This window comes from Cololabis saira, chromosome 1, assembly GCF_033807715.1.
Source record: "Cololabis saira isolate AMF1-May2022 chromosome 1, fColSai1.1, whole genome shotgun sequence".
In the NCBI taxonomy this organism is placed as follows: Eukaryota; Metazoa; Chordata; class Actinopteri; order Beloniformes; family Belonidae; genus Cololabis; species Cololabis saira.
In genome coordinates this window covers 20,719,688-20,746,741 of record NC_084587.1, presented here as the reverse complement: position 1 = coordinate 20,746,741, position 27,054 = coordinate 20,719,688, and the positions used below count along the sequence as shown (strand labels likewise).

General features: G+C 41.7%; 2 protein-coding genes across 3 annotated transcripts; one reads left to right on the top strand and one right to left on the bottom strand.

Moving 5' to 3' along the window:
* Nucleotides 1-225: 225 nt before the first annotated feature.
* LOC133440382 (caspase-6-like) lies at nucleotides 226-6,107 on the top strand. 2 transcript variants are annotated; one of them, XM_061717641.1, is made up of 8 exons: nucleotides 226-361; nucleotides 610-651; nucleotides 1,824-1,866; nucleotides 1,982-2,131; nucleotides 2,294-2,370; nucleotides 2,461-2,636; nucleotides 2,756-2,900; nucleotides 4,312-6,107. In XM_061717641.1, the coding sequence occupies exons 1-8, from the start codon at nucleotides 325-327 to the stop codon at nucleotides 4,545-4,547; spliced, it is 906 nt and encodes a 301-aa protein (XP_061573625.1). In that variant the 5' UTR covers nucleotides 226-324; the 3' UTR covers nucleotides 4,548-6,107. The 2 variants fall into 2 exon arrangements, with proteins under 2 accessions (XP_061573625.1, XP_061573615.1); XM_061717631.1 differs by having other exon boundaries at nucleotides 1,821-1,866.
* Nucleotides 6,095-26,829, bottom strand: LOC133440371 (calcium uniporter protein, mitochondrial-like). The gene is made up of 8 exons (XM_061717621.1): nucleotides 26,521-26,829; nucleotides 10,585-10,654; nucleotides 10,234-10,401; nucleotides 8,825-8,929; nucleotides 8,531-8,691; nucleotides 7,322-7,525; nucleotides 6,608-6,724; nucleotides 6,095-6,473 (listed from the first exon to the last, which is right to left on the bottom strand). The coding sequence occupies exons 1-8, from the start codon at nucleotides 26,632-26,634 to the stop codon at nucleotides 6,396-6,398; spliced, it is 1,017 nt and encodes a 338-aa protein (XP_061573605.1). The 5' UTR covers nucleotides 26,635-26,829; the 3' UTR covers nucleotides 6,095-6,395.
* Between the last annotated feature and the right edge of the window lie 225 nt (nucleotides 26,830-27,054).

Sequence of the window (27,054 nt, the reverse complement as noted above, 5' to 3'; positions counted from 1 at the left end):
CCCTCCCTGCCTGAATGGATCAACCGGAGGGACAAAGGAGGGCGGGACGCCCTGCTGTGATTGGTGCGTTTGGGTCGAAGTCTTTCGGTGATTGGTGTTTAGTACAACAGTGGGCGGGGCCGGGGAGTACCTGATCCAATCAAGCACCACCTACCGTTTGACTGACAGGTCTGTGAACCAATGGCGCTCTCCAAAATCTAATGACCCAATGACGTTGCAGAGGGGGCGGGGCTACAACCTGTCTATATGAGCTGGGTTTTTGCTTGTTTTTTTTTCTCCACGAACACATTAATTTTTCAGAGTAGGACTGGGCGAGGACAGTAAATGAACATGTCTAAGAAGAAAGAGGACACCTGTGGAGGTAACAGCTGCACATATTCTCTCGAAATCTCAAACGGATTTAAAACTCAGGCGTTTGAAACTCGACAGCATTTGAAATTAGAAAAATGAATGCAGCCTGAAGTTACTTTCCCATAGTAGGCTTTTTATGGTCAGTGAACTTGGGCTGTCACGTCTTTACTAGTATATTCCGCAATACATTCCTTATTTGAGGCAAGTTTAATAATGGCACGATTTCAGACTGGGTTGTTTTTTCTCTCAACTTTACAGGAAATGTTGCCAAAGACAGCAGCCCAGCCACCGACAGTGCGGGTGAGTAAACTCACACAGACGAGTGCAGGGTTTGCGTGCATTAAAACAAAAATGAAACAAACCCTCTAGTGTTTTTATGGCGTTATAAAGTGGCCTGATTAGATATATAAGCTGACGTTTTCTGCATGAATGTGTCCAGTACTCAAGTTGTAAAAAAACATCAAGGGGGATGGTGGATTTTATCACATGGGGACAGATAATTTGTGCTGATTACAAATAATATAATATATTACAAATAATAGCACTGACCAAAACACCTGCAGAAGTACTGCAGGAATGACAGTTATAGCAGTTAAATGCAGCCTTCTGTAAGCTTTAAATATCCACTGGGCTTACATCAAATACATCAAAATACAACAATAAAAAACAGTTTTCTGAACTTATCAATATGACTCTGTCCTTCACAGGATAAGTAAAATGGATCACTGCAAAAACCCAAAATCTTAACAAGAATATTTGTCCAATTTCTGGTTAAAATGTCTCATTTTAGTAAAAAAAAAATCTCATTACACTTAAAACAAGACTCATCACTGGAAAAAATAACAATTTTCACCTGATTTTTTTGCTTGTAATAAGAAGATAAATCTTGTCCCACTGGCAGATTTTCCTACTTATTTCAAGTGAAAATGTACTTGAAACAGGTGAAAATTGTCAAATAAGTTATTTTTCTGGTGATGACTCTAAATGTTGAAATAGCAGTAAAACCACATTCATTGATGAAAGGGATGGAAAGGGGGAATGGCAGTTTTACAGGGGGGATGATTTGGACCGTTTTTACTCAGGGGGGGATGCCATCCCCCCTCATCCCCCCTCAACTCGAGTACTGAATGTGTCCCGGTGCGTTATTACAGTCTACTACAATAAAGTCAGGTCTAGAGTCTGCTCTAGTCTCAATCAATCTCTATCAATAGATCAAGATAAAACTTTGACTCTTTGATTCTTTGTAATTTGAACCTGAAATGCATTGATGTGTAGTACCGTGTTATTTCTGTGTCATTAAATTTAAGAATGACAGCACTCAAAATGAACACTAAGTGTATACAAATAATAATAAAAAGCTCTATATCCTGTTGTTGAGACCAAGCTTCTTGAGGTGGTGGAGTGTTGACACATTTGCATGTCACACAAAGACACATTTTAGATCTGACAAATATTGTGTTTTCTTCTAGCAGCTTACACCCAGAACTTAACCGAGACGGATTATTTCCTCACAAGGTAAAGAAAAAGTTTTTTTATGGAACTTCTTACTTCCCTTTGGTCCAAAACACACTTAATAACAACATTTGTGTGACCTTTTGTTTTTTTCTTAATTTTCTTTGTTCTGAATCAGCTCGGTAGCTTTGGATCCTGCAGAGGAGTACAGGATGGGCCACAAGCGGCGAGGCCTTGCCCTCGTCTTCAATCAGGAGCAATTCTTCTGGCGCCTGGGGTTAGGCATCAGAAGTGGAACCAATGCTGACCGCTACAACTTGGAGAAAAGGTATCACCTTTCTGCCAGCTGCTGGAGGAGGGAACCCTCAATTACTGCCTGCTGGAGAACATGACTGCACTTGTTCAGCTCTTGTGTAACATTAAGATCTGTTGTTTACTGCTTCCTCATGTATTTCCACTCTTGCTGAATCTATTCATGCTTTTCGTTTAGACTGCGGGAGCTAAATTTTGATGTCCGATGTCACGATAACCTCAAGCAGGAGGACGTTCTAAATAAAATCTCTGAAGGTACTCGTGTGCATGATCCCTTATGAGTCTCAAATGATTAATTGGCTTTGGCTTGTAATGTGGCTCAATAAACATCTGACATCCCACCAGCTGCTGAGGACGACCATTCGGATGCTGACTGCTTTCTGCTCGTTTTCCTGAGCCATGGCGAGAAAGATCATGTTTACGCCCACGACGGCAAGATCGACATCCAACATATCCAATCCATGTTCAAAGGAGACAAGTGCAAGAGCCTTGCAGGAAAACCAAAGATCTTTATAATACAGGTAGGCGCATACAAAATACAGTCAAGTCCATATGAAAGCGGCGTTAATTGTTTTTAGTTAAAACCAAAAGTTTACAAAAAGAAAAACAAGGAAATGAATGTAGCTACGTGTGCTTGCAGGCTTGCCGTGGGGACAAACACGATGATCCGGTGTACGCCTGCGACGCAGTGGACAGCGAGACAAACGAGGTGGTGGTGGACTCCAGCGCCGTGCACACCCTCCCTGCAGGAGCTGATTTCATCATGTGCTATTCGGTGGCTGAGGGTGAGTTCTTCAGGTCTTCTAAGAGTCGTCGGTGTCATTTTCTTGGGCTACTGTGAAGGGTGGTAGAGTCAGACCAACAACTGGACCATGAATACTAACTAAGGCCCAATCCCAATTCCCCTTCACTCGCCCTTCTTTTCTCCACTCGCCCTTCTTTTCTTCCCTACCCCCTAAAAAAGAAGGGGGAGATTTCAGGGCACTTGAGATCTAGGGCACTTGGCCCAGGTGCCTGTCCCATTTCTCCTACTCTCCCTCGTTTTCATCCCTACCCTGATCAGGAAGCTGAGAGCCAAAAGCTGTTTTAATTTCATCTGTAGCGCTGTTTATATGGCACTTTATTAAGTTTTAATATTTTTTCAGGCTCAAAAGTAACCTTTAAGATCCCCAACCTGGGCTAAGTTTATCCAAATAACGCCTGTTAAGAAATTTGACTCGATGTTTTCGGAGATGAGAAGAGCCACCGGCCCCGGGGAGCAGCAGCAGCTCACAGCCCGAGAACAGACGTGATCGCCGGGTCAAGCTGCTCCGTCGTCCCGGGAGAGAAACCTGCAGCTCTGTTGAGAATTACGCTGGCTGAATTTATCCTTCATTTAGGAAGATGTTGGTTTAATAGATGAAATCTAACAGTTGTAGCTACGCCTGTTAAGAAATTTGCTCCGAAATTTCTGTCTGCCGGCTCCGGAGTTTGGGTCCGTGTTAAATCGACGCAGAGCCTACGGCGTAGGGTACGGCGTAGGGTACGGCGTACGGCGCGCGTCGCCGCGTACATCGACGCTGGGCTTACGGCGAAGGTTACGTAACCTACGCCGTAAGCTCTGCGTTGGTGTAACGCGGAACCATAAATCCCTTTATTCTGGCGTGATCTTCGGCAACTTTATCTGAAAGTGTGTAAATTACTCAGATAACAGCTGGATTACTTTGTTGTTTATGAAAACTATTATATCAGAAACATCCAAAACAAATCTGACGAGTCACAGGATTATTTCTCTCTATTTCTCACAAAAAAATGCTTGCTCCCTCGGTCACAGTCTGAGACGAGTCTGCCTGTTTGCCTTCGGTCGGCGAGTCAAATCGACGCAGAGCCTACGGCGTAGTTTACGTAGCATTCTGGGAAATTTTCATAGCCCCTCGCTCGCGAAGTCAGCATGAGAAAACCCTCGATTTGAAGGGGATATTCTCAGCCCCTCGCCCTCGTTATGCCCACTCCCACTAGGTGAAAAGAGGAATTGGGACACCACTACCCAAACGGGAACGCGCAAAAGTTAGGGGTAGTGAAGAAAATGAGGGCGAGGGGGACAATTGGGACGCAGCCTTAAACACGTATGGCACTCGTAGTTTGACTGTACAATTATCTATGAACCCTTACGTAACAGCCAGATAAACATTAGCATCTGTCCTTTTTGTTTTAAAGGTTACTATTCCCACCGCGAGACCATCAACGGCTCCTGGTACATCCAGGATTTGTGTGCGATGTTTCAGAAGCACGGGGATTCCCTCGAGTTCACAGAGTTGCTCACGCTGGTCAACAGAAAGGTGTCGATGAGGAGCGTCGGGAACTGCTCGGACCCTCGTGCTATTGGGAAGAAGCAGGTGCCGTGTTTCGCTTCAATGCTCACCAAGAAACTCTACTTCCGGTCAAAGAAGTAACACCGTCGGTCCTCAGGCGGTTCCACGAGATGATTTTATACCAACTCCCAAAGAGTAACCACCAACTGAGCAGAACAAATGGCTCTCTTCTTTTCTGTCTACCAGCAATGAACATTTTGATTTACATTAGCACTTAAATATCCTCTCATTGACATCCATCACATTTTCAGTGAGAAAATGTTTTTTAAATTACTGGAAGAACCTTCAATCATTTTCTGTTCAGAATCTTTTAGTTTTCTCTCAATTCCTTGCATCATTTGAAGAGGCAAAATTCACTTAGTTTTGATTTTGGATAAGTCAATCACATTTAAGCAATAATGAAGATTTATTTTCTGTAATGAAGTTCACTACAAATCATTTTAATGGGTTGGCTCCACATCTAATATTTTTTTTTACACAAATGGCAGGTATCCAACGCCTCACCGTGTCGCTCACACAGCAGTGGGCGTTTCTGACGTGCCTTCGCCGTACATGTTAATGAAAGATTGGTACCCAAGGAAGTCACATGCTTTGAAACGGTAAACTTAAACTTCCCTCAGTGCTGCTACCGCGATGTAACACATTATCACCCGATTTAAAAGTAACGGGGCAGTAACGCTGTTGATGCTGCCAACACAGACGGGTCCCACTTAACTGCCTACGGGATACAGTAACTGCACATCAGTATTCTGTGTAATTCTCCAGTCTTTCCACAAAATCTTTATATCATGCATCACCACGTACTGTAGTGTATAACTTGTGCTCCACAAAAGCCAAAACTACTGTACTTCAGTTATTTTAGTGGCTTTTTCTTGTTGTTGTCTAGCCCCCGTGGATCATAAAACATTTTGCACTTTTAAGAAATTGCTTTTGCTGTAAAACTATTAGGGACAACATTGTTTATTCAGTTTAAATGACTATGGTAACAGAAAACGACACATCTTAGTTTTTCCTAATGAGCCAAGAGGATAGCCAGACTTCCCATTTGCACTGGCGCCGTACAGAGAAGCCTTCCACTGATGAAACAGGGATTTTTATTTCTTTCCTTTTTCTTCTTTTGGTTTTTGTTGCGGGCTCGTCTTTGAGCCAGATAATCATATTCACACTAATCTTGCAGGGCATGCAGTGGCATGACAACCACAAAAGGGTGCTTTGAGCATTTATGTTTACAGAGTTTTGCTCTCTTCTTTCTCATTGTAAACACCAGGGATCCATTACATGTAGTTCATAAACGACACTGTGACTCTTGCTTGTAGCTTGCTCCTTAAAAGAAAAGGGAATTCATGTATGTGCTGTTCAGTACATTTGAAAATGCACATTTGCACCTAAAATTACAACAAACATTTGTGTGAAAGGACCTCAGGGTGTCTTGGTTTTTTTCTTTTCCTTTCTTCTTAAAAGCTGTAGTTTGGACCAAAATCACTTCCATCTGTGTCAAGATAAATTAAGCTATCAATGTACATGCAGGTCCTGTATTTTTGTAATCAAAGTCTTAGGAGTTTGTGTCATACTTTGGTAACTGGTTTGCTCTCAAATTTTAGATGAAAATAATTAAATAAAAAACATCCTTTTTATGGCAAAGAGTGTTTACTTCCTTTATTTGTTCTGAAATTGTTTACAAATCAAGCATCTGACTTATTTAACCATACACTGTGTTGTCCAATAACAGCCTTCAATTGCACAGACAAGGGATTCAAACGTATACTGTATTTCCATTTTTGTTTTGTCTAACAACTGACACATTTTCAATTTGGCACCATTACCAAGATTGTAAATAACACAGTGGTGTGGATTCCAGGTTAAAAGTGTGCCATTATCAAAATGAAAGGGTTAGACTGAGTGAACGTTGAGCGTTTGTCCCCACTCTGTTTATGGCTTTGGGTGGATCTGTTCAAGCGGTAGCTGAAGCTGAGTTGGGTATCGCAGACGTTTCAGGTCGTCCTCCACCTGACACATCAGAAACAGACAGGAACCATTCGTTAAATAGGATTTTTTAGGAAAGCAGTGCGTTAAGATATAAATAATAATGCACGTTTACTTCTACAACTGTAATGTGAGGTAAAACAGACTGATGGGCGAACCTGAGCCAGTTCATCCCTCAGTTCGTTGTATCTTTCAACACTGAATTTCTTCTTCCCGGCCCCTTTGTGAAAGTAACGCAGGAACTGTCTGTCTTTAGCCTCTGGATATATATAATCCTACGGGGAAAAAAACAAGAAATATGGTTCATTCTGCATGGATCAACTTTAGGTCCAACCGCCTGGTAAAAATCAAACATTCAGGAAATAAAAAGCGCTCACTTTGTTCCCTGCAGTCATTTCTGTATGCTGCATAATGAAAGCTATGAAACTAAACGGCAGACAAGCTAGAGAAAATAAAAACAGGTTTTTGTCCAATTGTTTTTAAAGTGTAGACGGGCCAGAGAAAGGTCTCGGCTTGTAATCACAGAAGTTCAAACCATTAACAGCTTCTATCATGGAACTGTATCTTCTACTATAACAGCTTCTACGTTTTCAGTTAATAACCTTATGAATGTATTTTTTTTAAGTTTTTAAGCTTTAGTCTAGGGCTGATTATGGATTTGTCCTGTCAGGAAACTGGCTTTTACCCAGTAAAACTGGTTCCACTTCAACACATTCCTGAATTCTAATGCCAAAAGGTTTGGAGAAGGACCCTCCTTGAGAAGAATCTCACTCACAACTAAAATGCTGTGAATGGTACATTTGAGCCGAAGAGTCAGTAGCATCTTTGTCTGATCTGCAATGTCCACAAACAGAAAACAAAAGGGTTCTTGCCTGTTTTGTTAGGACATAATAGGCAAATATTCCCATGCTGGTCCCGTAGGTGATGAAGTAGGTGACGGGCTCCATGACGTCCCACGAGTAGACCCACCAGGTGAGCCAGGCCAGGGCTCCACCTTGCACGGACAGCATGGCCATGCCGGTCCAGAGGGCCCTGGACGTGTGGAATTCTGCTGTCTGGGACAGCTGGGCCTTCATCTGAAGGGAAACAGCAGAGGAGTGTGAGGCAGGTGGAACAAAGAAGAAAAACCTGTTTGATGTCATCAGTGTTGGGACTAACGCGTTATTTATTAACGCCGTTAGTTTTGCGGTAACTAATAATCTAACGCATTACTTTTTAAATTCAGTAACGCAATTACCGTTACCATACGGTGCATTACTCCGTTATTTCTGGCTACAGTGAAACTTTTTTTCCCCACACGCGGAGACCAGAGGAAACGTAGTGTGTGTGCATTCAAAAACATGACTGTCAGTTTCGCAACATTGTCATCACAGTAATCTTTGGTTTTTCGCAGGGGTTACATTCCAAAAAGAACCCGTGATAAGTGAAATTCTTTTTACAATTATTATAGAAGGCTTCAAATTGCGGAGATCAGCACCGCCTCACACGTATTTCACTGCTCTTCTGAGCTGCTGCATCCCGACTCTGTAGCGTCTTTGTCTTCTAAAGCCCGCGGTGCAGGTGTGTTTTTTCGAGAGAAGAAAATTGTTATGGGTCGTTTTGTCGCTCTTTTTTCTTCTGGGCAAAAAGATTCTTATAAACCGACATGCCACCATTGGTTATATTTGAGACTGTAATGAACGATTCATCAAAGGCTCCTGTTCTTCAGCTGCTGCTGAAGCTCATTGGCCGTTCTCAGCTTGTTGCTAAGCAACCAACGTTATTGACACAGGAAGTGAAGAAGCGGGGAGACTGTCTTTAGCCAATCAGAATGCAGAACACGATGCATAATGCAAATCCATACAGTACCATGCTGAAATGAAGGCTAGAGGGGCATTAAATGGGAGCATTTCAAATAATGTTTTTATCTAAAGTAACTAAAAAGTTACTTTTCATAGTAACGCATTACTTTTTGGTCTAAGTAACTGAGTTACTAACTGAGTTACTTTTTAATGAAGTAACTAGTAACGGTAACTAGTTACTATTTTTCAGTAACTAGCACAACACTGGATGTCATACACGTGTTCAGACTCGTCTCCTACCGTCTCCAGAGGGGACAACTCTTGTTTGAGGTTGTCCAGCTTCTCCAGCAGCTGCCTCTCTTGCAGCAGGTGGTGTTCCGGCAGGTGGAGTGCTGTGTGCATCAGGTGTACAACATGTTTCATGTCATCCAGTTCTCTGGCATGCTCGCTGGTAGTAAACTCTGGGGCACAGCAAGGTTGAGGACGAGAGGAGAGGCATTATAAACGAGAGGAGGAGCCATACCTCTACAGATAATAGCCAACATTTATAAGCAGGATTAAGAGTTGTGAAGGAGAATCATGTTTTCCTTTTACCCTTTTCAGGACAGGATATGTTATAAACTGTATCATTGATGATGAGGTGGAACTCCTTGTCCAGCAGGGCATCTATGAGTGTGTTGTTGGCAACACGTTCTCCATCTGGCAGAGCAAAAGTACAGTTTTAATGCTTTAATTGATTTCATCTAACATTTTCAGGCTTAAATTAAAAACACAAGTTTACACACAGACAGACCAGGTAAACCAGAAACACAATGAAATCCCCTTATTCACAAGAATTGGGAAAGTCCAACAATTCTTATTTATTATGTTTAAATGGTACTCATAGGGAAAACAAGAGAGACTTCTTCCATTCAAATATGTCTTTACGCCAACCTGATTCACCACAATTTACACAAAATAATAAAAATGTTTCTTCACATGAGAGCAAGTTAAACTTCTCCCTAAATGAAAGCTGCATTCAATCAACAATCTCAGCTCAAAATATCATCACTGTTCTGAAGGTGTGGTAAGTAAGTTTTTGCCTCATTTACTCCAGGGAACAACACATGTGCACACAGCTCAGCCGAACATGAATGACAATCTCCAGGTGTATACAAGTTAAGAAGCAAAAGATCAGCTGTTTTTGCTTTCAGAAGCCGTCTGCAAAAGTCTGGCAAAAGTGTCGACTGACTAATCTCAGTCCAGCTCAGATGAACCTCACAACTGCTTCAATTTGGAATCACAAACAAACTCCACTTTCACAATGAATCAAATATTCCAGTTTTCTTCCCCTCGAAGACAGAGTTCAGAACATTGTTAAAATTTGCAACACACGGTTTTGCTTGCTTGGCGGCAGAGCGGTCAACATAACGTGGCATCGGTACACATGGTGATCTCAGCGCTGAACGTTTGGAAAATTCCCAGATGAAAAACCAGTCAGGGAAATTAGGTAGCCTCAGGTCGTTTCCTGAGGAGATAAGGAGCCAGTTCCACGGCTCTGTTACACAAGACCACTTACATTTCCATTCAACCGAATCAATTAGATGTACCGTTTATTGAATTCAGATGTAAAGCCATGACCTGTGCCGACAGGTCAAACGGTTTAACTTCATTTTAAAAAGATTTAGAAACCACTAATGGCCTTTGTAATACAAATAGGCACTGTAAGTACTCCACAGTTTGAAAGTGAAAGCACAGTTTTAAACCATTAACGATGATGTTAAAGCCTTCGGGACTTTTAAAGAGAAAGACATCCTCAAGTTTCCAAACCAGTTTCAAACCAGTCACAATCTTAAACAAGACGTTCAAGATTTTTAAGTAATCTTACAGCAGAAAGCGAGTGAACCATTTACAAAATGCTCCTGAGGCATCCTGCTAAACTGCTTTCTGATGGTGCTCAGCGATGCATAAACATACAAACAAAACAAAGTACTCAAGCATGAGTTGCATTTCCACAGTCACACCTTTAGAGAAAACAGAAACGGCGGCTCCAGAGTCCTCTCTCTGCAGATCGGCGATCAGGTCTCCCACGCTCATCGACATGGGCCTGAGGAAGAACAGACACTTCTCATCTCTGGACGGCAGCGGCACCTCCAGAACCAGACGGCTGTGTTTGTACTTCAAAGACAAGTCTGAAGAAGAAGAAAAACAACCAAAATGTGCATTTTTACAGCTACTGTGCGCATTAACAGAATGCAAAATTAAAAGTACATTATAGCCAAAAGGAATATATTTAAAGTAATAAATTGTGGAGAGATGTGACATGCTGTAGTTTTGTAAAAAAGAAAGAAGTGGATGTAATGGCGGTATATTACCACTGGAGGGAGCAAGTGTACTGTAGAAAAGAGCTTGGTAGTTCCCAAGAGGTTGCTGTCTGTGATGAACCTGAGTAGAAAGAAAAAGAAAAGAAGAAAGGGAGCTTAGACAGTTTGTTCTTGGCGTTACTACACACACCCCTCCCTTGGTAAACTGTCCTGTCAGCATACATTGGAGAGTAAACATTACTTGAAAACTGGCACACTTACAGTCTGCCAACAATCCACTTCAGCAGAGTTTCTTGTTTCAATCTCTCCAAATATACTTTTTGATTTATATAATCTCTATTTCAATTCACTGTCTTTGATATGTGTTGCTCTTCCTATCAATGTCATACTCAATCTGATATTAAAAAGGTCTGAACTAGCTCCTTCTCACTGGTGCATAAAGCTTTTATTACTCTAAAGGGGTCTGTTAAATACTTAATGGAGTCCCATCATGTCCATCGATAATAATTCACATTCACAAGTGCCTCCTGTAGTCCCGGTAATGGATGAAGCATCTAAAGGAAATGTTCCAGGTTGTAGTCAGCCAGTGCACTTCCCTGTCTGCACTTGTTATGCATTGGCTGTTTCCCTTCCAATTTAAATGCATACTTTTCTCTCACGAAATGTTTGCACCTGCTGAGGCCAAAATTGTGCAACTTTATCTTCAAATCACACACTCCTGATTTTACTGTGGGGAGTCAGCTCATATGTAAGACTGTCAAACTATGCTAAATGTGATCATAATAAGAGTCATTAAAAAGGAGCCTTAGGTCTATTATTAGATTGTAAGGTGAGTAAACTTTCATCAATGTATACCAGAGCAATTTCGACTGATCAGAATATGCTTTTGCAGAAAAATGGCAATAAATGTTAGGACTTGGCATCAACCTGTGTCAACATAAATTGCTATTTTAAGCCTGTGACCAGACTCAAAAATTGGCCTTTGGACTTCACTGGTCGTGTGGATACGGTCCCGCAGACAATCCAAAGTCATCGTACCCTTGCAAGTGTACAGAAAGATGAATAAAAAGGACTTTTTCTACCAAGACGAAGCTGCAGCCTGTGCAGAATATGCAACAACATGCCAGCAAAACAAATGTACTCAAACATAGTAATAGTAGCTACTAAAGATATGAGAAATCTTTTAAGGGCTCCATGCATTTAAGCCATAATAGATATGATAAAGCCTAAGTGACAACTTTATTGTGGCGCTAAATTTTCTAGGAAATCCAGTAAAAAACATCTGGTAGAACCTAACTTTTCTGGCTAATATGAATTACAAACCATTACTTCATCTCACTGGTTCTAAAAAAGAACTGTGCTCTAAAATGTATCCAAATAGAGAAAGTGGAAAGAAAACAAATCCTTTGAATCATAATTCCTAGTCACATTGAACCCATACTGTAATAATTCAAAAAGAGCTGCTTTGATAGAAAAGCAGACAGTTGGCAAATTGTTACACTCTTACTGTGTCATCACGTTGCTGCAATCTGTACTGCAGTAATACATAACCAGACACAGAATTAATTCGCCTTGTGACTACTCAGAGATAACATCGGGGAGCAAATATATTGCCAGTATGTTAAATTAAACAAAAGATCTTTTATATTCCACCCCCACTGCCATATGAGTGATTTTGTTCCGACTGATCATCAGGGCACTTAGTGTCTACACGTACCGTGAAGCTAGTGCTTGGAAATACATTACACAGACTACTACTCTTATGGCCAAACAGTTAATGTCAAGAAATAGTTTAACACAAGAGCAATGTCAGCAATATTTAGGCCCCGTGCATCGATGTGCTGTTACTATTTAAAAGTGCCGATCCATTAACTAAGCTTTAAAGTCACATCAGACTGCGGTTTCTCTGTAGTAAATGAGCTCTGTATTTGTGTGCGTGCATGTCTGCTGCTTCTGAGTAGTGTGTTTGGCCTGTTCAGATGTTACCCATCCCATTTTAATTCAACAGGAAGCAATTACTGGGACAAATGCAGCCTGGGAGCTCAGTGTCAAATAAAAGTTCATTTTTCATTCCAAAGCTTTGCTCTCATTACTGCTTTAAATAAATACTCACACATTCAATTTTCCCACCAAAGAGCAGCAACCACAAAGGTCCTTACATAATACAATAACAAAAAAGTTAATAAATAAGCAACGCTTTGCCTGTAAGGCAAGGTTATTTGTGGTAGACTGTACTGTATTTCTGTTTTTGTGCTCACACCCTCCAGTCGTAGACCCCCCGACATGTTTTCCTCTTTATTACTTTGAATACAAGCAAATATATGCAAAGCAGGAAGCACAGTGAAAGTACTGTTGAAGTCTGACTATAGAAATGGGTCAGCATGCTGAAATGAAAAACATTCAGTTACTCAGATTTCACTCATTTTCTTGGCATTCTGTCAAAAAAAAAACTTTCTGAAAAACCAATGAAGTTATTTCAATTCAGAAAATAAAAATGTAAAGTAACTAAACTAATAGGAAGAGTGCAACTGTAAATCTTGTAGAAAAAGAATACATACTAGTACTGTGAGTCCCAAACCTCACAAGGCTGCATATATTTTGAATGTATTTGAATTAATTTAGTCTGAATCAAAAACCAAGGCTGTGCTGCCAAGGTGGCCAGAAATACTGCAATGACGAATAACACGATAAGCAAAACTGTACCCAACTGTAACATATCTACTACATGCTTAATTCAGCTGACACGCTAACCAAGTGTAAGCCAGAGAAAACTCAAGTCATTTCTATGTTAAGACATTAAAAATCATATCTCTCTGAAATTTTGGCCCATTCTTCCTTTCAACATTGCATCAGTTCAGTGAGATTTTTGGTTATTCACTTATACACAGCTCTCGTGAGGGCCCACTACTGAGGTCTGGATTTTGACTCTGCCTTTCCAAAACCTTTCTTTTATTTTTCTGCTATTCTGATGCATATTTGCTGATCATTGTCCTGCTGGGTGACCCATTTTCAACTAAGCTTTAGCTGTTGGACAGATGGACTAATTTCCCTCTAAAACAGTCAAGCACAGATCTTTTCTGTGGCTGCAAGGTGTACCCACAAAATTACCCCCAAATCATCACCCCTCCACTGCTGCGTTTGACATCTGTCTGCTGAAATGCTGAGTGTGGTTTTCACCAGATATGACAATGGGTATTAAGGCTATCCGACTTCACTATGATCTCATTTGCCCCTGGGACATTGTTCCTGAAATCTTGTGATATGTTCAGATCCTATTTTGCAAAACTCCATCGTGCTTCCAGGTTCTTTTCAGACTAAACAGTCTCTCTCTTAGCAACCCTTTCACAGAAACTTGTTTTGACTTTTTAAATTATGCTGTCAAAGTGGATGGGCAGTCGCAACTCATTTTTTTGTAAAAACAATTCAATATGTCTTTCCCTCTTAGCATTGTGTCAACATACACCCAAATGCTCCAGACCAGCAACCTTCCAAGATGTCTGGTCCTATAGGAATCTGCACACCGGCTGACGATCCATTCATTAAAGCCTGATGATTAGCAGCAACTTGCCTTATACTCCAGCTTACAGTCTGAAATACCTTTATATTGCCCACATATTATATTGCCCACATATTTATTTTCCCCTTTTAGCTACAATTTTATGAAATGAATAAGAGCATGTTGAAAAAGGTGTTGCTGTTGACCTGAGATTCCATCAGCTTCATCCCATGACTCCACTATGATCAGATGATTTCTATCATGTTTTTCCTTCACATGCACACAAATAAATACATAAATAAATAAGAGGATTTAAAGAGGCGCAGAACAAACTTTTACATATGACTGTACAGCACAGGATTGTGGGTACTTGAGTAATTTCATAGAATTCTGCTGAATCACATGAAAAGTGGAAAATGTACAACCAAAGCAGGGTTGAAGGGGATGTCCCCTCCAATTCTGAAAAACGTCAGGCTGTGTAAATCAATATCTGTGACTAATAGGTGAAATTTGTGCATTTTTTTCCCAAGATTGAAAATGAAAAATTGAGTTTTCCCCGGATCTGAGAAAAAAAGGGTGGATTTAAAAGAACAACCACCACTACTTGGAGCAATATAGCTCTTTAACTTATTCTTTCCTCACAATTCTGATGGTTTGAGACTGAATCAGGGCTCTGAAATAGGAAACACTCTGTATGCTGGTCTTTTCTCAAGAAACAGAAACAGGTAAATTACACTTTTGCTACTATTCATAATGTTTACAGAGCCTAATCCCTTTCCAAGAGGCAGACACACCCATCGTCTGCATGACACAGATACAACACACTAGATTACAATGGTGCCTGAACAAGCTCAAACATGACAAGAACGCAAGTGACATGCAAACACGCCTATTGGTCGGGCTGCTATGACACATTATGACTCACTTTCCTTCTGCTGGAAAGGCCAAACTTGAGTTTGTGGCGTTTTCTTAATCCCTCTGTCCTTCACATATTTCTGCCGCCATCTTGAAACTGCAGGGATCAACATCTAAACATCTGCTCCTCATTATCAAATTATTTCCTCCAACTGCTCTTTTAAACAACAATCAGCTGAGGGCATATTTACGCCATGAGCTGCACATTTTTTATTTAAGTGATTGCAACAGAGGGAAAAAAAAAAAGAGAAAAAAGCAAAGAGTTAGGAAAGACTGAAAATATGTGAGAAACTGCAATCTCTCTCCACGGGCAGGCCAGTTTCCCTCTCAAGCAGCGGGTCTCTGTGACAAGCAGCCTCATTTTCCCTGCCGTCTATCAGCAGGTCAGACCATTATGAACCCTGTCACAAGTGAGCTATGGTCTGTTGCATCAAGACCTCCTGAACGAATCTCCACCCACTCCTGCCATGGGCTTCATATCATTACTCACAGGGAGGGAAATTTCTTCGCCATCAAACAAGCTCATACTCCGTCATGACTTACTGCACGAGTGGAAAACAAATGCTGCCTGGAGGAAACGCTGAACTCCATCCTGTTGCCAATGCAACTGAGAAAAGTCAGCCTTTAACCGTTAAAATGGTTTGCATTGAGCCACATACATTCTCTTAGAAAGTTTGTGATCTGATTTAGTTTAGAAAATGAGGAAAAGACAGAGCCCTGGGAGGGATCTCACTGCAGGATGGTGTGCTGCATTTAGAATAGAATAGAATAGAAAGCCCTTATTGTCATTATAATCATATAATGAGATTAGGCAGCAGCTCCATAAAAGTGCACACATGTAAAGACTATGCAAAAAAAAATTAAAAATAAGAAACAGGAAATATAAATATATATATACACTATGAAAATTAATGAATGAGAGAATATTGCACATAAATGAGTGAAAGAATATTGCACATGAATGAGTGTAGAATATTGCACATGAATGGATGAAAGAATATTGCACATTTAAATTGGAATATGCAACATCTATCAGTGGAAGAACAATTCATAGTATACTAAATAGAATAAAAAGCAGAAAAGCTAAATCTTATTTATCCAAGGCTTGGTGGAAAAGCTTTTAGTAAAGCTGGCCGGACAACATTGCTTAATGTTTTTTATATTGCTTAATGTTTTTTATCTAGCTCAGTCATGTTTTTTTAATGTTGTGTTGTGTTGATATGGATGTCATCGTCTCGTCTCGTATGTCTGCTGGTGTCTGGTTCTGTGTCTGGCATTAATTTGCCGCAGGGACGAATGGTGGAAATTAGCCTCTAGCTACAACCATGCATATTTACATTAATATGTACGGTCCCTGTTCAAGAAAAAAACAAAACAAAGACAGAGCTCTTCACATGGTGGTATAACAACCAGTTAAGGAGCTAAATACTAAAGTGAGAACAGAAAGAAATAGTCAGTGTGGTTACATGCACATCTAAATCAAGCTATTGGCAACAATCTAGCTAAGGATTAAACTGCAGTTTCCCAGAAATCCAAGAAAAAGTTACCAATAGGGACTGAAAAGGAAACTACATGTGACATTTCTCAGCTGCTTTTGGCCTATGAGCACATGACCTTTATCTGATTATCACACTGTATGATAGATGTGATGGGCTGTTAAGCAAGTTTTTTTATTACAGCCCTCTTGTGATGGAGTCATAATTATAACACCCATTGTTAACTTCTGCCAAAGCCTTTCTTGTTCATAAAGTATGATGGCTATATCAGGCTGCATGCCTCCGACTCTTCATTAAGATTCACACCCCAGCACTAAACTGATGAACTGAATTGAATTATGCTTCGTTAATCTCGAAAAGAAAATTACCTCCTTGCAATATAAATCAAGACTGGATAAGTAGAAAACAAAGGAATGGAAAGTTAGAAGTGTAGCAGGGAGAGATGTGGTATTGAAAACTGCAGAGATCTGCACGAATGCAATGAGGGGTTGTGTTTGTCGCCTGGCAGCAACTGAGCTGATGACATCGCATGCAGCGTCAGCAGGTAACCCAAGTGAAGTCTGGGAGGAAAACATGGATAGGAACTCACAGGCAGCAGTTTTATGTTCAGCATTACACCATCTGCCACTGCAATTCCTCCATTTAGTCTTCCTGCTCCATTTGCAGTCTGTGTGCCTCTAGGAAAGCTGGGTAGAGGGGCAAAATATGTTCCCACAAACACGTCTTGGTGGAACATATAAGCCTCGTTTCCACTGAGCGGTTCGGTTTGGTCCGGGCTGGTACGCCATTTTGTGCGTTTCCATTATAAAAGGGTCCCAAACAACTGAACCAAACTGCACCATTTCTGGGCCCCATAGGAAAATGGTACGGTACGGTTATGGTGGCGCTACATGATACAATCTGTTGATTGACGGCGAGAAAAACGTCACTGCTCACGACAAAAGCAAGCGCGAAACAACTCCTCCCGGAACAAGACCCCAGCCACAAGTTTTCTTCCCTCTTCGGCTGTGTTTCTCTTCGCCACCTGCAACCTTCTCCGAGACAATGCGGGATGTATTATTCATACAAAGAACCAAATGTCAAACTGAAAAAAAAACAACCTGCTTGATGACCTTGTGTGCGGCATCACATTTGTTGTCCTTGCACTAGTATAACGCCACGTTATGCATTTGGTCTAAACCCATCATGTCCAGTGAATTGGCTGTACCAGTCTAATCTTTCTGAACTGTACTGGCCCAGACTGAACCACGCAGTGGAATCGAGGCCACAGTCCTCGATCCCACCAGCATCGATTTGTCTTCATAAGCACTCCAAGCTTTCAATTTTATGTGCCAGTGATCTCCAATTTCCAGTAACGATCGGGGGGGAAGAAATTGTTTGAAGCTCCTTCTCAACTATCTCGATGTCTCCTCTTTCGCAACTGTCTAGACCTGGCACGTGCTTTTAAGAAAGCTGCTATTGTCATAATTATTCATCATACCAGATGTCAGAAAGTGCCAGAAATAAAAGCAGACATTTTTCAAAAGTTTGTTTTAAAAACAAATTTGAAGAGTTTGCAGAAAAACATGGCCAGAGATAACTGCAACATGCTGTCAGTAACACCAAATAGTTAAAAAGAAAGGAAGAAGCTTACAGTATAAAAAAATAAAGGCAGGAGACAGCCCAAGACATTATCTGCTAAACGGGAGGATTTCATTGTCCTTTAAAACACACACACACACACACACACACACACACACACACACACACACACACACACACACACACACACACACACACACACACACACACACACACACACACACACACACACACACACACACACACACACACACACACACACACACACACACACACACACACACACACACACACACACACACTCAATAAGCTTACATACGCAGTTAAGTCTAAATAGCTTGGCTTTTTGCCATTTAACTGGACTAACTTTGTCTCAGTATACAATCTAAGGAAGGAAATCCATCTATTGACCAAACTATGTCAGATGCAGTTACGATAGTGTGTCCACTTTCAGAGTTGGGCTCTTTCTGGTTGATGTATTACATCACATAACATACATGTGGCAAACAATTTACTGTAGCTGGCAGAAAATTGGTTGGTTGAACTGGACAGTTTTACAGATCTTCACAATTCCTATATAACTGTACAATTGATCATTTCCAAAAGAAATGAATTGCCAACATTTTCCTTTTTTGCATTACTGCTCTCTATTGTTAATTCCTGGTGAAAGCCTGAGACTGGACCTGTGATGCTTGCAGTCATAAAGTGCCTATGACAGTTTAGATTTGCTCGAATGTACACACTTAAGTGTAATTTAGTTCCCAACTGCATCTTTTGTGAGTGTCAGGACATCGGACAGTTCTGATGAGGCCAACGGGTGCCATTTTCACCTGACATCTACTTTCCCTGAGAAACTTTTGCACATCATCCTCCATAAATTATTTAGCGGGTGCATAGTAATATATTGTTTAACAGTGCAATTGTAAGACTGCGCCTGTTGTGTCATAGTAATGAAATGATTTGAAATGCCTTTAAAAAAAAGAAGGTAAAATCTGTATATTAGCATTAGCAATAATGTTGCTTGAACTATACTAATTAGCTATGAAGGGCTATCATGATTAAATGTGAGTTTTCATTAAGTGAATGTTATAATGCTAACAAATTAGCAGGTAAATAAATTACAAATAATGCATTTACTTAAATTACACTATATACACATGTATTTATCAAAGGGACTCCATAACTGCTGTCTAAAATAAGAAATGCGTATATAACAATCTGTTATTTCAAAATAGGAGTTGATAGTTTAGATTGTTGAGCTCAAGGCTGCTCCACACTGGAGGGATTTTAAAATATTAACAGATTTTCAAATGTTACAGTTTTGTTTAACTCAGACACTGGTGCCCCCACCCCCACCACACACACAGTCTCAATTACAAATGCTGAAATTCTCACAAAATCTCTTGCACTCAGATGCAACTTCAGTGTAAACAAGTATGTGGACAACAGGCAAAACACATAGAGTCTGAACTCTCTCCGAAATCTTCTCAAAAAGGAAAAAAAAAAAGGTTTTGGATGAAATCTAGAAGACTGGATGACCAGAGACTTAACATGTTACACTGTTAGCTGTAGGCGAATGTTTCAGGTCTCTTAAAAAAGATTTTGATGCACTGGAGTCATCATGGCACACAGCTAAACAGAACAGAGCGTTGCATCAACATGCTCGACAGCCAAATACATTTCCTGTGATCAAGAGATCACGTCAGTTCAATCTCTATTCTGTTTTGATTCCATATCCTCTCTTTGATGAGAAAAAGGAAGAAAAAAAAGCCCAAACAGAGAAATGTTGTGCAGACTGAAGACGTTTACCCCCTCGCTCACATGTACACCACTGACTTTGAATGAAGAGACGTCTGAATTGTGGAAACTTCGCCTTTTTATTAGTCGATGCTAATCAAACTGAGGCTAAACAGATATGCTAGCCGATGAAGTAACTTGTTTAGTGGTACACTAACACACATCAGAATGATCTTTCGGGATAGAAACACTAACTGTGACCTGCTGCTGTGTGAGCAGGGTGTTGGAACATATGGATTTGGAAAAGATTTTTTTAAATCTTTAAAAAAAATTGTTAAAGCAGTGAGAGTAGCTGTACGTAGATTTTTGGGGATGTTTTCTTTCCTTTTGAATCTCTGTGTATTCATTTTACAATTGTATACAATTCTATCGCATCACGCTCAAGGGCAACTGAGTTATATATTTAAATAACCCAATGTCAGCTGTCATATATCCTGTCAAGCCACAGTCTTATAATTGTAGCAGCAGCCCCATATTTACTGTTCTCCCTATAACCATGACTTGCCCCTTTATTAAACCATCCGCAAACAGTGTTTTGCTCATTCTGCTTTATGTCAATCAAACCCTCTGCGGTGAAACCGCTATGAAATACATTTCTGAAAATGCCAAGCATAATGTATTCTGTTGGTGTCACATATAGTTTGTCTTGTAGAGTGAAGAACAACATGCACACTGTTTGCTTTGATTATTTTATAGGACAGGGATTCGCATCTCCCCCAAGAAACTGCTCAAATGAAAGAAAAGAGGTAACTCCCTGAGTGCACTTTTCACCTCTATCGATTTATTGAAAGCAAGGCCGTTTTCAAGAGATAATAAATAAAAGTGACAATTCACTTTAATAGAAAACCCCAACGCTGTACATAATTGCACAGTTTGCAGCCAATATGCCACTCATTGATGTCTAAGAAAAGGTCTTTGTGACAAAAACGTCAGCTTTGGTTTAATAGATCAATGACAAGGAGAGAAGTGTGTTCGGGGATAATGTTTTCTCTTTAAACTAAGAAGAGTATGACTTGGAAAGCTTCAGCTGAAGTGAATGCATCAATTAAAGAAGAAACTAGCGCACTTAGTCCCCTGTGGACTTTAAAAGTCAGCTTGCAGTTCTGTGTAAGAGTGAGGGGATAAACGGAAAAACTACCCAGGCGCCCCAAACAATATATCTGAGTTTTAAACAGCTTGTGCCATCAATCAGGGTGTGTGATTTCAGGGTGGAAGGCAATATCAATAGCTTAAAATATCAAGAAGTATTAGCTACATCTTACATTCCCAAGCATTAAAAAAAGAGGTCAAATTTTGCAGCAGGATGGTGCTCCATCGCATACTTCCATCTATACATCAACGTTTCTCAAGGAGAAGATCAAGATGCTCCAAGACTGGCCAACCCAGTCACCAGACATGAATATCATTGAGCATGTCTGGGGTGGAATGAAGAGGAAGCATGGAAGACGAAACCAAAGAATCTTGATCAACTCTGGGAGACATGCAAGACTGCTTTATTGACTTCATCAATAATTGTATGAATCATTGTCGAACCGCATGGATGAAGTCCTTGAAACTCGTGGAAGTCAAACAAGATATTAAATATGGATCTCACAGCACCACTGCTTCATTCACTGATGTTATGCGACACATTTTTGTATTTGAAGTTGATTATTTGTTCAATTTTCACATTACTCTCTCTAGGCGAAACAACTTTTGTCTCGCCAAAATCTGACCTGTCTGTGTTCATTAAATTATCAATCTTTCAGTGAAGCAAATTTATTTTAGTACATTAAACATACTTTGGGAGGGTTTTAGCTTTCACATGAGGCATTAAAAAAAACCAATGGATTAATTAAAACCCAGGTTATAAGCTATTTATTGTACAAAATGGATAAGTGACAAGAATGTTGTCAGGGACAATAGAGCTGACACCTGATTCAGTTAAAATCAGACCCAAACTACATCCCACTAGTAAACAAAACATAAAAACAAACTAATTTCTATGTGGATTCTGAAAACTGACCAGTGTATCCTGTTGGTAAACCGCTCTCTCGTTACAAAGGCTGAACCTACAGCTGAAGCATGATAATAATGCACTGCGGTGAAGCTAGACCTTCAGAAATACTCTTTCAGCATGAATCCCGTGTGTTTGAGAGGAAAGGCTACAGCAGGGACTCTGCTGGCCTCCACAGCACCAACACTGATAGAGGTGGGTGCCAGGCTGTGAGCTTGTGTGCAATATCAAAAGAGGAAAACGCATTTCAAACTCTGTATAGGATTCAGTCTAAAAATAGAAACAACTCTTAGTCATTCTTGCAAACAGAGGGGTGAGTCATGAAAGTTTTCCAGTCAATCCGTCAGAGCATGTCAGTAATCGCTCAATAAGGAGACTACCATTGCATTTCCCTGCACTTACACTTGGAATCTGCATGACTGCCTTTTTGATGACCACGGCAGTTTTGTGAAATTGATATTAAAAGATGTATTTTCAGCTTGATGCAGCTGCAGCTCATACATACAACTGTATATACACTCATCGACCACGTTACATCACCAGGCCCAGTGCACATACCACTTTAGGTCAATTCTGATCTCACATGAAGATAGGTTATTACGGAAAGCATCATTTTTCACCCGTATTCAGCTTTTGAAGTGATCTCTAGCATGGTTTTAAGTAATTCTTCCCTCCACCTGCTCTTGTCAAGGGTTTCTACACAAGCCCAAAGTAGGACTTCATTAGTTAAAGAGTCACCATTTTCAGGAAACCCTTTGCTCACTTCATTAAAAAGTTATATTATAACTGCAGTCCTCTGGATTTTGAAACAGATAATGCTCATCCAAATGTTCCTTTGAAAACCTCAAAACGCTGTGTATGCAGGAAAGGTTTCTTCGACTCGCCTCTTCCTGGAAGGTCATTTGTGTGGCTGCGTGGTAAACCAATGAACCACCATCCCAAAGCATGCAAACTGTTACTGAAGCTCTTTTAAGAGAAACTAGTTCTGTTTGTATTGCTGGCAATCCTGAATGCTGACAAGTGTAGAGCAGCATTTTCATCTTGCACCACATGCACATGCAGTGGCATGTGCATAAAGTCATTTGTCATGCACCTTAATGAGGGGATGGAAATGACGCTCAGTGATGAATGACACTTTACATAAGGTTGAGTGCTTAATGACCAGCCACAAGAACACTTGGGTGATGGAGAGTGTGATTTTCTTGGTAAAGAGGCTGCAAAGTTTTTACTAATGATACCCACGGGGGGTGTTGGAGGCAAATCTCTTGAAAGTTTATTTCCCTGCCCCACCATGGTGTAACTCTCCAAACAGCAGCTTCAATTAAAAACACATACAAGAAAGCAATTCTTGACAAGTATAAAAATGGGGACCTCTAAAGAACTCAATTTGCCTTCCATATGTATTTCTTTGATTGTTATTTTGTTCCTTTTGGGATGGATCATATACGATACAAATATAACTGTCTGCATTCATAGCTGGTCATGGATCATCATAGAGGTGACTGGGAGATTGGATTTTTGAATTTAGGATATTGTAGGAGACCGGTTTAAAGGGGACCTATTATGGCATTTAATGCTTATTTTAAACAGACCTTGAATGTCTTAAAAACAAGCTTTTGATTGTTTTTTCTATATAAATTAGAAATTCAGCCTCTGGGCCATGTCTTTATCTTTACCGTTTCTAACCTCCTTCTCTATGCGGGATTCTGAGCGGGCAAGGAGGCTATGATAATGAGGCACTGTGCTGATTGGCTGCCTGAATGACGTGATACACCGCTATGAAAAAATGGCGGAAGCTCCGGCCGGCGGAGTTAAGCCTGAATTATTGGTTCTGCGTTAAATCGACGCAGACCCTACGGCATAGGGTACAGCGTAGCCTACGGCGTACCCTACGCCGTAGGCTCTGCGTTGGTGTAACGCGGAACCATAAATCAGCCTTTACACCGTGTCATGCATGCGATGTGAGTGAGCGTCAGCGACAAAATCCATTCCATTGGTTTATTTTCTATTGGACTGTCCTAACTGGCTGCAGCGCTGCGACGCAGCGCGCCGTTTTGAGCTGAACATTTGTCGGATGCAGGCCGGTTGAAAGCGCTGTAGGAAACGGTAAAAGATGGGGAACGGCTGATCCAGTTAGATCAGGGGTGTCCAAAGTTGGTCCTCGAGGGCCGCAGTCCTGCATGTTTTAGATGTCTCCCTTTTTTTTATCAAACTGTGATACAAGGAGCTTGGTCATCAACAGAACTATCCAGACTTTGATGACAAGGTGGTGACGACCGTTAATTAGAATCAGGTGTGTTGATGCAGGGAAACAACTAAAACATGCAGGATTGCGGCCCTCGAGGACCAACTTTGGACACCCCTGAGTTAGATGAAATGAGAAGTTATCTCTATGATACCTCCTCATTTCACTACAAAAACCTCAATAAAGTGGCAGCTGGCTGGAGGGAGATGGACAGAGAGCGTCCAATGTCACGCAGTGCGACGCGATAGTCGGACGCTCGCATGCAGTTACACGGTTTTATAGATGTGGGCGTGGTTTCACGCATCAGAGGCCAATCTCTGCTCCTGTCGTGACGTCACGACAGGAGCAGAATCTGAACGGCTCGTAGAAGTCACATCACACTGGATGGCTCATCCACGCGGCGGTACAGGCACTGCAGAATTTGGTTGCTTTCCTCCTTCTGGAGCTGAGACCACTTTATATATGTTAAAGCAAGAAAAAACGTGTTTTTCATAATAGGTCCCCTTTAATTATAACATGATCTTGTTTATTGGTTGTTTGTGTTGTATTTATTTTTTGTTATTTTGTCTTTTCTTTATTTTTATTTTTATTTTGATATGGCATATATCAGGGGTCTCCAACCCTGGTCCTGGAGAGCACCTATCCAGCATGTTTTAGATCTTTCCCTGCTTCAGCACACCATAGCCCCTTTCACACAGAAGCCCCTTTCACACAGAAGCCCCTTTCACACAGAGATTCCGCAATATTGGTGTAAAGAAGTCCTGCCAATACGCCGCCTTTGTTGGTTCACACAGAACCATACAACGCCGGCATAACGCCGCTCCCGTCTGTAAATTCACACAGCATGCCGGCGTTCCGCAATCAGAGGCGTGACGACAGCGTCAGCGTCTAGTGGCATGCCGGCATGCCGGCTGTGTCATTCACACAGACCCCGTTTCGGCTCTGTGACTACCTCCGCTGCCGGCTTATTGGTGGGGCCACTTGGCCCCCCCATTCCGCCTCCGTGACTTTCACACAGAACAGCGAGGCGGCTTAAAGGCGCAACGTTCCCGCCTCGAACTGGCTGTGTGAAAGGGGCTAGAGATTCCGCAATATTGGTGTAAAGAAGTCCTGCCAATACGCCGCCTTTGTTGGTTCACACAGAACCATACAACGCCGACATAACGCCGCTCCCGTCTGTAAATTCACACAGCATGCCGGCGTTCCGCAATCAGAGGCGTGACGACAGCGTCAGCGTCTAGTGGCATGCCGGCATGCCGGCTGTGTCATTCACACAGACCCCGTTTCGGCTCTGTGACTACCTCCGCTGCCGGCTTATTGGTGGGGCCACTTGGCCCCCCCATTCCGCCTCCGTGACTTTCACACAGAACAGCGAGGCGGCTTAAAGGCGCAACGTTCCCGCCTCGAACTGGCTGTGTGAAAGGGGCTAGAGATTCCGCAATATTGGTGTAAAGAAGTCCTGCCAATACGCCGCCTTTGTTGGTTCACACAGAACCATACAACGCCGGCATAACGCCGCTCCCGTCTGTAAATTCACACAGCATGCCGGCGTTCCGCAATCAGAGGCGTGACGACAGCGTCAGCGTCTAGTGGCATGCCGGCATGCCGGCTGTGTCATTCACACAGACCCCGTTTCGGCTCTGTGACTACCTCCGCTGCCGGCTTATTGGTGGGGCCACTTGGCCCCCCCATTCCGCCTCCGTGACTTTCACACAGAACAGCGAGGCGGCTTAAAGGCGCAACGTTCCCGCCTCGAACTGGCTGTGTGAAAGGGGCTCATGATACAAGGAGCTGTGTCAACAACAGAACTGTCCAGACCTTGACAAGTTAATGACGACCATTGATTAGAATCAGGTGTGTTCATGCAGGGAGACCCCTAAAACATGCTGGATAGGTGGATCCAGGACCAGGGTTGGAGACCCCTGGCATATATGATAAGATATTGTGAGGAAGGGACAGGACTAAATAAGCGTTGTGCTTCCTCCTGTTCGCTCTCGAACACATTGTTTTGCTGTGTGTTTTATTTTTGGATGAGACTGTTAAATTGTTTTTGCTTTTTTTTTTATATTTTGATTTTTTTAATTTGATGGGTTTTGTTGTGTTCGAGACAAAGCCAACAATAAACAATAAATAATAAATAATAAAAAATAATTAAAGAGGAACTATTTTATCGGCAAGAGGATGGACACATTTAAAACACATTCAACGAGCCATGAATGAAGAGGACAATAATAATAATAATAATAATAATAATAATAATAATAATATAATAAATATAATAATACAAGGGAAAAACGTGCCAAAAAGACATTCCTCAACAGTTGGGGGAAGTACGTCCTTCTGTATTTTGTGAACACGCACAGCAAACAGTTTTGACGAGCTTCGCCTCCGATGTCAGACTACAACTTGACTCGCTGCAAAACAAAACAAAAGAGGACTCGGTGTGCAGTAAAGCATTTACCTGCAGGTGAGGGAATGTCACCGGCCGAGTGTGTCTGAAAGCGCAACGGAGAGGCTGAACTCTTCCCAAAAGTCTCGCCCCAACTTTGCTGATCATCCGCACCGAGGAAGCCATCGTCTCGTCCGCCGCTTCAAGTGTTTTCTCGAGGCATTCCGACCAGACGATTTCTGCACGATACGACCTTCAAAAAAAGCCCCGTAGTTTCCGCTTGAAATGCGAATATAGTTCGTTGCAAATACGGTCACAACAAACAGACGAGACGTCGGCTGTGCGGCGGAGGAGGAGGAGGGAGGGACCGAGCAGCCCGAGCCGCATACCAGGACGCGTTAAATCGACGCACAACTACGCCGTAGGGTACGGCGTAGCCTACGGCGTAGGGTCTGCGTCGGTGTGACGCGGAACCATAAATCAGCCTTTTTTGTTGCTACATCCGCGCCAGCGGTCCGAGCAGAGCTCCGCTTCCTTTGTCCCCGTCGACTTCCCTCCCCGTTTAGATGAAGCAGCCTCCGCGGGGCCGGAGGGGGGCACTGCACT